A 10,913-nucleotide genomic window follows, 5' to 3' on the forward strand; every position below is an offset into this window, starting at 1 on the left:
CTCCTCCTCCACCTCCACCTCTACTTATGTGTCCTCCCCCTCATCTACTTCCTCCTCCTCTCCTTACCCATCCTCCTCTTCTCATCTCCTCTTCTCCTTCCTCTCATCTTCGGTCTTTTCTTCTCTCCTCTCTTCTCACGCACGTGGCTCTCCTCTGATCTACTCATTGGAAACCTAAAGAGAATAGAGGCGACTCCACCTCCCCTGTGGTTGGTGGTGCGCCTATTATACAGGATACATGTCAGCACCTGGAGTGCCGAAAGGACCTATCAGTAGACCACATAGCGATAGGTACTCTATCACACTACCAACCGTAGTAAAAGTGGGTGGCCCATCACCTATCGGAGGTCCAAATGACGGTATGTATCTGTCAGCCAGATACTAACAGGTCTTTTGTTAGCATTTCGCCTATCGATAGTGTATATTTTCAACAATTCTTTAAAACAGATCTTTTTTAATTTCCCATTAAATTTGTATTATTATTTTTAAAAAATCGTTTCCCAAATGGGTTTTGTATTCCTACGTACGTTTGTCCGCATGCAACTTTCCTCTTGTCACGAGGGCATTTGGGCATGTGAAGACTGCACGAGAGGACAAAGAGACAATCAAATGACTTGGCTGCTAGCTTATGGATTGTTGACACAGCGACTAATTGGATCGATGGAAGTGATAGTACGTGTCATTATTCGTTCATGCATGTACGTTACGTTCTTTGACGTGTTCGTTCTCTTGGACCGAGCCAACACACAAACTCCATGCAAGAGCAGTGACCTGTCCTGTCCTGTCAGTAGCTGACGAATCTTTATGCATGTAGGCACTAGGAACCTGAAATTTAGGGTCAGAATGCTGTGCTGCGAAGGAAGATCGCCTATCGGCCACGTTGCCAACTCACACATATCAACCATCGAATTCACATAGGGCGACTCTAGCACCATCTTAACCATATTTCTCTCATTTCATTTACTTTCTAATTTTTTTCTCTGTTTTTATTTCCTTTATTTTTCTCTCATCTTTAACAGCTTCCATTCGAATAAAATCATGAAGAGAAAGGAGAGAGAATCTCGTCCTGTAGGGAATGACTTTATAAATCCCTTGTGACAGGAACCGTTAAGTGAAATCGTTGGAGCACTGAAGGGAACGAAAATCCCTCCACGATGAGAATTTCATCCTCGAAGGAAAACCGTTGGCTTTAGTCTAATGCATGGATTCGGATATGGTCCTATTGTGGGACCCATGTGCAATTTTGCTTTCGGAAGAAAAACTACCAATGTATAGAATCGGTGGGCTCCTATAGGTGGGACCCATATATTAATTAGAAAAAATTCAAAAAAATCAACAGTAGTAAGAGAGGAGAGAGACAGGAGGACAACGAGTATATCGTTGTTTAATCTCTACAACCGCATCTCAAAGCATTGAGGCGAGTCTTGAAATTTTTTCCCTAAGACCGAGTTGGCCAATGTATAGAACCCTGTCCCAAGCCCTTTGGACCAGGTTTGGAAGCACGTTGGAGACACCCTTATTGATCAAATTCAATTAATCCGTAAAGCTGAAGAAAAAGGATTAAGGAATTTTTTAAATAATATTATTTTATTAGAAAATTATAAAAGTAAAAGCCAAATTAAAAAAATATATAAGAATAGATACATGTCAACACGTGGAATATCGATAAGGGATCTGTCGGTATTCTGCATGCTGACAGACTACGTGGCACTGGGTGCAGCGGTCTGTCAGCATGCGGAATACGGATCAAAGGCATGTCAGCATTTCGCGTGTCGACAGGCATCCAAGTAGACCCCGACAAGAGTGTCGCGATAGCGAATAGCTGACAAGGCTGTTAGCAAACGGAATGCCGACCGGGCTATCAGTACTCATTTGCCGACAATCCAACATCTATCTTTTTAATTGATTTTTATTAATAATTAGGAGAATATAATATATTTATTGAAATATTTTTATTAATAATTAGGAGAAAATCATGTATTTAATAAGACATTGCGAAAACTCAATATGGATCCTATAAAAAAAAGTTAAAAGAGTTGACTAAACGGCATCACGGAGTAGTTCATTTTTTGCTAATATTGATTCGATGTAATTTTGTCGATATTTCTTTATTTAGTTTATGTAAAATTGTGTGAGTAATTTTTTTTAAGTAGCGTTGGGAGGATACAAAATCTAAATTTTTGAATAATAGTAGTTGTAAAGCACAATTATCATAGTACCAGGCATAGAGTTATGTACGCTAGTAAACATTTATGAGACATAAGATTTATCGTCGCTACGCAAATGAACCATAACAATAAAGAAATCATGATAACAAATGTTGACATATATTGTAGACCTAAAGACTAACATAATAGCATACCGCTGGTAAACCTAGCATGCTTTAGGGTATAAAAATAGGTCGGGTTACAATAGATGTTCTCTACTGAATGCACCTAGGATATTTGCCCTTTTTCATGGCACTGTCCCTCGCCTTAGCACGATGGATCCTCCCCTGCTTCCTTTCCCTCTCTGCTTTGCGTGCTTGAGCCGCGGTGCACTCCTTCGCAGCGTTCCTGATGCGCTCCTCCTCATGCTGCTTCATCCGTAGTTCCTCCTGATGTCGCTCGTACAAGCTTCTCTCCTCTACCACATCTCCATGTCCACTCACTGCTTTTAGTGCTCATTTTGCTCCATATCGAGCCATTTCATGAAGTTATAGATTGGTGGGGGAGACTAAACAAAAGAAATAAGAGGTGAGATTAGTAAGAGAAGGCATGAAATCGTATGAAAAGGCCCACATGAGTGATCTATGTCGTTATACTGGTGGGTACTCATATGATCCCTGTCAAGGCTTGTCGTGCTAGTAGTTGGCACACATGAAGAAGCGTAGACCATAGGTGTAGAAAATATCCTAAGACTCACCCAATGTGTCTTGGGTGGGTTTGGTGGAGCTGAGAAGATATTGTAGTTGAGAGAGCTGAGAAAGGTGTAGTCTATCTATGGATGAGGGTGGGGTTATTTATAGTGGCTGGGGGCTGGTGCATGGACTGAGTGCACGAGCTTGGATGAAGCTCTAGCATAGGATTCCTCATGAAAGTTGAAAAGTTATGATATTGATGCTTTGCAGAGATTACATGTGAAAGCTGTTGCTTGGTGTGGTCTTTGCATGAAAGGCAGGGAATCCTATGAAAGCATTGGGCTTAGAGAAAATATATTGGTAGAATGATAAATCATGACCATTTTATTGATGAAAGTAAAGTACATCACATATAAGAGTCATCATTAGCATTCATTGCATATCTATGGCTACAGTATTTAAGGCAATATGCACCGACTCTTACCCTGGTTGTACACATTCTACAATAAGTTACAATGACATATAGTACTCCATTTCTAAATAAAACATGCCTTACAGAAAGAAGGATTACCGAGTACAAGAAAATATCTATTGGGTTGGTGGAAAATATAAAGGCTTCTCATCCAGATATTCTCAACGGATCTCTTGGAAGTTGCATCCATGGGCGTAGGGTCTGCTGCATACGTACCCTTGTGCCATTCCACGTGCCATGGGCCCCGACATAGTTGGTAGACTGCACACGCATTGTAGGGGAATCTACATGTTACCGTATGTAGTGAGGTACTTATCACACCACTCTTTATTGAGCTCTTGTAGCTTCATCTTCAGTAGTTCAACATATGTGCGCCTCATTGCCTCAGCCTTATCGTAGCTGGAGTTGATGTTCGTGTACTCTTCTTCATTACCTGATTAGCACACATTGTGGTCTCATTTTCTTCTCTATCATTACGTTCTTCTCTTGCAGTCTGTATCTCAACCGGTGCAAAGTCCGCAAGGGTACCTTCGAAACCACACTCTCCTACACCTCCTCATGGATAACATTTTTACCAACATCGCTCGCTTCTACAAGGATACAGTGGGAAAAAACCCCGTCTCAACCCCAATGACACAAATTGCTGCCATTGCTTCGAACATGTAACCTCCAAGAGCTCTCACTGTCAGCCAGTTTCTCAACATCTAGGAATCATAATCTTCACTGTCAATCGCTAATGTGCCAGACTGAGTTGTAGCAAAATTATATAGCCAATATAACACTTGGGACCATTGGATCTCTCCCGGACTATGCAATTATATGTCCACATACTGGAAGTTACTCAGATCCACCCCACTGTCACAATACATAACATATCTAGGATCGTAAAAAACTCTGAACCCAACTACAGTCAACATTCCTAATCCAACAACCATACTATACTCCATCAAATTAAATAATTGTAATCAACATACAACAGTTATGACCAAAAATTCTATTCAACCTCATCACTTGTTCTACATAACCATCAAATATCATCACTAACATATTCTTTCTGTTGACACTATATCATGCATTGTTGCCAAAAACAATTACTCCATTCATAACAACTCAACTTCAAACTACTAAAGATAGAAATACAAACTATGTATGCTCTATGCTAAATTATCTATTCTACACATATCTAAATTTTTTTGTTATAAATTCCAAATGAATTTTATTTTCCTCCTTCCATTCTAAATACAATACTATGAAAATCCACAACAATTCAAATATACAATTCCTACATCAATAAAAAATATGTACATCTAATAATATAAAATTTTCAAATTATATTAAGTAACATATTTTAACTCTACATTACCTAAATATTTGAACTTTTCCAACTACTCTACATTTCCTAACTAACTATACTATATTTTCTATATATAGCTAATTTTCGAGTCATACCTACTCTAATCTAAAATTCATATCCTTATTCTCCTAAATTATCTACTCTACTCGACATTTCTCTAACTATTTTCCTACTATTTATCTACGTATTTCTAACATTAAATTGCCTAAATATTCAAACTTTTCTAAATACTCTATATTGATGAACTACCTCAAACTATTCAAACCTAAGTTTTCAAACTATACTAAATTTTCTACTTAACTATACTAATTTTTCTAACTATTACAAATTTCCAAACTACATCTACTCTATTCTAAATTTCCTATCCTAACTTTTCTAATTTTTCTACTCTATTCTAGATTTTTGTTTCTCTGTTCTAACTATTGTATACTAATTTTCCATACACTATACTAACCACTCCTATTTTTTTTTCTAATTTTCTATGTATTCCTAAATTTTCTAACTACATCTACTTTCTAAATACTCCTAAATTTCTAACTAATTCTAACCATTTCAAAAAAAAAAAAAGATCCTTACCAGCCACTGCTGCTCCCTACTGCTTGTTGCCCGAAGCCACGCGATGGCCACAGCTGCTCTAGCTGGTCGCTGCTGCCCGCTGGACGCCTCCGCCCACTGTCGCCCGATTGCACGCCGCCCCACGCCACTCGCTCGTTGGCTGCCACCCGCTCGTCGCCGTCACCTGTTTGTTGCCACCCGCGATGTGTACGGCCGTGCGTGGGAGAGGAATCAGCGATCATGGATTATATAAAGGCCTGTCGGCATGCGAAATGCCGACAGACCTAACGTGACACCTGTCGATATTCCGCATACCGACAGGACATGATGCGTCACCTGTCGTCACACGAAATGCTGACAGGCCGGTACGCTACATGAACATCCTATGTGACACACCCCTTTAGCTAGGCCCACAACCTATTGACATTCTGCGTGTCGACAGGGCCGCCATGTAGGCTGTCGGCATGCGGAATACTGACAATGTAGTGATTTGGTACCTTGCCTATTTAGAGTAAAAACATGTGTTTGATATTTTTTTTATTAGACATACTGTTGCCTGTATGAACCGTATACGTAGGCTAAGTGGATTCATGTTGGTTAAAAAGAAGAATGTTTGGTTGGTTGTATCTGTCTAAACAGGCAGAACTGAATTTCTATTTGGTTAACTGAATATGAGGTCGCATGAGCGGATGAAAGAGCTAAGATTTAGATTGATTGCTCGCATAAAAGTAATTTTGTGACACTGATAAATGAGTCCGCCTACATAAGCGGATGCAGCAGCATACATCCGTCGGGTCAGACTGCAGAGGGAAGTTCGAATCGGGTTTCTTCCCCAAGCCAGGCTGCGGACGTATATTTGCATCCGTTGATATAGGCTGGAACAGTACATGCGGCGAACCAAATACTCTTCTCTCTGAGATTATATACATTTGCCGAGCTATGATGCATTCATGCAGAAACCAATCACCCCCTAAAACTCTTTCCGATAATCATAAGGCTACCAAACTCAACCACAGTTTGTCTAATAAAAATACCGCTAGACGATGTATAATTCGACATATCTAAACTTCAGTAGTGAAAAAAAAAAGACATCCTGACAATAATTTATCGATCTTAAATTCTTCTTTTCAAATATCACAATTTATCTAACAAAAAATACCGCTACCGGGTACCTCAGGTATATACGTCGCGAGAGATGAAGGGGATCATCTTGTCAAGTTTAAGCAAGTTGCAATCAGGTTTCCTGGCAAGATGGATGTCGGTGTCGATCTTGCCCGTGAGGTCCGGGGGTCCCCCGTATGGAATCGGACGCTCTTGCCAATTAATTTGTCATCTTCCCGGTTTTTCCTGCGAAAACAAGCCGCTGCATGCCATAATAAACACTCCAGTCAACTTGTTTAAAAATTCGTCACAAATTTAACTCGCTTGGATTTATAAGTAGGTGACTTCCTGACTGGATCACATACATTTTGTAACAAAAGAGGTAAGCAAATCCTTATGTAGGGTGTTTCTTCAATACACACATAGGGTGTTGGTTCGAGGATTCAACTCATACGAGGATACGTAGGTCCATCGTATGATCATACATGCCATGGTTTTAGACTTTTAGTGGGACGAACCCGTTCCTGCTAGCATTAGGCATGCATGCAGAGACAAAAAGGTTAAGGACGGACCCATTGATCATTTCTCAAACCAACCAACATCACCTTCATTTCAGTGAACAGCATAACAAGGGATGATGGATCCCATCCAGTCTCACACCAGTTCTCTCACTTTCCAGCCAAAGTCCAAAACAGCTAGGGTAGGTGTGCATGTGAACTTTGAATAACGAGCAGATCCACATGCCAAAGGAAAAACATGGCCACTACCACAATGCTCATTATTCCAGCCATTAGCAGGGGCAGCTAGCCATATTTGTTTACATCCCTCTGAGCCATCTCATCGGATCTTGATGCAATGATACATCTCCCTTGCATACATGCTGCAGATCACGCATGATTCAATGTACATACTGCAAGAGGTTGAGATCAAGGGAACTAGCTAGCCAGAGAACAAAACCAAAGAACAACAAGGATCAGAATCCCCTCGTCCATACACACATCATCTTCTTCTTCTTGACAGCTATTCGGGTGCTCTTTTTCCAAGCTCCATTGCTGTCCTCTCACCATCAGATCATGAGTGACCACTGATGTTAGTATGCATCTATCTACCTACTTAAAGCAGGTCGGTCTTCACAGTGCCATGCACGTCAGACCGAAGAAACCCAAGGCAACTTGCTTATTGCGCACAAGTCATCTTTCACTTCCAGTCCAGCGTGGCGCAGCCTTGGCAGCCCTCCCTCGCCACGTCAGCGATCCGGACACCGGTGTCGTAGACCTGGCCCGGCCGCCAATCGGCCGGGAGGACCTCCTGCTCGGCCCACACCCACTTGCCGTCATACCCACCGGTGACCACTGCCCGGAACTGCAGCGGGCCAGCGGAGGCCCGGTCAGTGCTCCACACCGGCCCGTGGACCTGTGTCATGAACCGCCAGTCCGATGACCCCACCTGCATGGACCAAGTCCACAGATGCTCTTGATTAGACAATTAATCTGGTTTTCATTTCAAGTATATTGCCATCTATGCGTTTTGATTATGCCTTTGATCCAGTCTTCGTTTTTACCTGAGCGACGTCCACTGCCAAGATATCAGTTTGGCCACCTTGGTAGAGGAACTTTACGACCAAATTGTTTGGCCTTTTGCTCTGTTCTTCCACTAGTATGGACAGATTCTTGTCTTTGTAGTCGCAGGGAATCCTGCAAACGAACAAGGGAAGGGATATTTAGAGTACTGTAACGTGAGCCGTTAATTTGTATGCATCTCTAGACTCTTTGAAACTAGAGTTGTGTCCTTTCCCTGAAAGGCATTTGAAGAAGCTCTTTATCTAACTTGTACTACATTCCAGCCTTAAAGAAAATTGTGTTGGCCCTTGTAGCAAGTTATGTCAAATCAGCAATGACTGTAAATATCAGTAAACAGGATTTTTTTGGCATTGGAGCTTTTCTATCAAATCACTTTCAAGTTTTGACATGGAAGCTAAATGAATACTGGTTTCATTTAGTGACGGTGAAATTTAAAATTTTGCGAATTGCTGTCTGGGTCCATGTGATTATTCTGCATAGACCTTTTTTGTCAGTAACTACATAGTTTAACTTAAAATTATCCCAATTCACATAATTAATAAATTAGATATTAGATACACTAACTTTAGCTGCTATCCACATAAATTTATCAATTACTTTACTGTCTGAATCCATGTGGTTATGCTACTAAGATTCAAATTAAAATTCCATTCTTGAATTTTAAAATTCTGAAATGTACAGCAGGTTACTCGTATCATATTTTATTTACAAAAAGTTAATTTAATGTAACACGTAATTTATAACTATTTGAAATGGCTTCCAAAGCTCCTAAAATGCAAGAGTTTCCTAAAAATGCATTTTATAATATTAAAATTCAGTTTTAACTGTTTATAGTTCATTTGTACAATTTGGAAAAAACATTTGTTGAATTACCGTAATTTAAATAACGCTTATCTATTACAAATTTCTCCTCTTACCTGCTATTCATTTCCTACTCTCTTGCAACAGCTCCTTCAAGTATTCCGAAATTTATTCATTGGTTTGTTTAGAAAGAATTTCACATTCCTTCTCTTTAGAAACAAAATTTTCATTCAGTTTTGTGAGAAGCATGTTACCTTTTGTACTCTACGGGGAGAGCATCTAGCCTCTTCAACTCGTGGGCCATCCCGGGATTGGCCAGGCCCACGAAAGCGGGCCCACCGAGCAGGAAGTCGGTGCGGTTGCTCTTGTGGAAGTCGGTGAGCACGACCCGCACTCCACTGCTGCTGCACAGCTTTGCGTCTCTGCATCTCATCTGTTTCCCATCTCCATAAAAAATGTTTAAATTAAGAACACACAAAACTAATAAAAATTGAAAAAAAAACATCCCATGAGATGAGTGGCATATTCAGCAGTACAGTTTAGTCTTGCGAGAAGCGAAAGAAATTTCATACAAAAACCAAAGTAGAACACCACTGAGGAGAGCATACACATTTGGTACATATATACATACTCTAGATTTTGGAACAGTTTTTTTAGGACTACATTTGGTAGAAAGGTGAACAGGAAGTTCCTTATTCGGTCTCTTCATTAAGTAGAGCCAACCAACTGAAAAAAAAAATTAGATGCTCCTTGAATTTGCAGATTGCTTGCTCGCTCTGAATTCTGAAGACAACAACATAACAAGAAATCTCCCAAAAAGTCCAAATTTTATCACAAATTCACAACCGTACAACACATCCAAATTCTTGGGGGAAGAATCTTGAGGCGAAGAACAGTCAAGAAAGGGGCATCTTGCCAGCAGAATAAAAGGACAGATGACCAAAAATGGGAGTAAAATTCAGAAACAGCAAACCCAATTTGGTTTAAAAAAATCGACGTGTCGTAGTACCTGGAAGCATCTTCCACAGCCAAGCCCTCCCCTGTGCTGCCTCGGTCCCCCAGCGGAGAGGAAGCCCCCATTGATCTCCATGGCCATGGCCCCGTACCCGCAGACTCCACCACCTGACAATTAACCAGACAAGAACCATACAACTCACTCAGAATCTGGCCGAAAGGAGACAAATTTCAAAATCTTTTCTTGCAGCCACAACAAATCAGTCAGTTCTTCCTGATCTGTGTGACCGACTACTCAGTGCTTACCGTGAGGGATGGGGGAGAGCGAGGGCGAGTAGGCGGCCTTGCCCTGGCGCACGCACCTCTCGGAGGCGGATGCGCAGGTGGAGGAGGAGATGAGGAGCACCAGGAGGTAGCAGATGAGGACTTCCATGGTGATGGTGTTTGAGCAGTGGAGACTGGTGGAGAGAGAGAGGAGAGTAGCTTGCTTTTCGCGAGCAGACGCCGTTGCTTGCTTAGGCAACTGTGTTAATTAAGCGGCGATATATAGCAAAGCAAGAGAGAGAGAGAGGGAGCGCGTATGCTACATGGTCACAAAGAGTGTCTCTTGTATGTGGGTCCCGCCGATGTATACAGCTCTCCCGGGCCCAACTGTCAGTGATTGGTCCTAACGATTTGGCGAGAGATTGCTCATGCCTGGAGAAATTCATGGTTGTGGGGCATGCATTTTCGTTCTTTTGGGGCTCTTTTTATCGCTTTTTTGGGAGTGTGGCTTTCATTTGTGTTGAGAAAAAGGGTGGCATAAACTGACGCAATAGACAATGTGGGGGCCACAAGGTTCCGAAGAATGCGAATGTGCGCTTTCTCGGGCAGTACAGTCGGTGGGAGCGAACCTGCGGGACTCCGATTCTTGGATGGATTCTGGATTAGGGGTATGTATACGTATATTTGTTTAGTAGAATATACGTGCTGTTATATTGAGGGTTTAGAATCTTTCAATGTATTTTAACGTATAGTTAGAATATGCATGTATGTGCGTCCCGTGTGTGATGTATATGACAGTCAAGGGAAATTATAGAGATCATCTCACTCACCACCAACCGGCTCCGTAGAAGACCCATGATTCCTTGATAAAAAAAAAAGGTTGAAAGGAATCAGTCAAGGGAAATTATGGAGATCATCTCACTCGCCACCGACCAGCTTCGCAGAAGACCCGTGATTTCAGCCCTCCACACATGTGGTTTAAGGTTCCGAAGT

The 10,913-nt window shown here is 41.4% G+C and overlaps 1 protein-coding gene across 1 annotated transcript; it reads right to left on the reverse strand.

The window, feature by feature from the left end:
• Nucleotides 1-7,067: 7,067 nt before the first annotated feature.
• On the reverse strand, nt 7,068-10,184 carry LOC133891628 (expansin-like A3). The gene is made up of 5 exons (XM_062332356.1): nt 9,963-10,184; nt 9,712-9,824; nt 8,957-9,135; nt 7,883-8,015; nt 7,068-7,767 (listed from the first exon to the last, which is right to left on the reverse strand). The coding sequence occupies exons 1-5, from the start codon at nt 10,087-10,089 to the stop codon at nt 7,519-7,521; spliced, it is 801 nt and encodes a 266-aa protein (XP_062188340.1). The 5' UTR covers nt 10,090-10,184; the 3' UTR covers nt 7,068-7,518.
• Nucleotides 10,185-10,913: the final 729 nt, after the last annotated feature.

This window comes from Phragmites australis, chromosome 14 (genome assembly GCF_958298935.1).
Source record: "Phragmites australis chromosome 14, lpPhrAust1.1, whole genome shotgun sequence".
Classification (NCBI taxonomy): Eukaryota; Viridiplantae; Streptophyta; class Magnoliopsida; order Poales; family Poaceae; genus Phragmites; species Phragmites australis.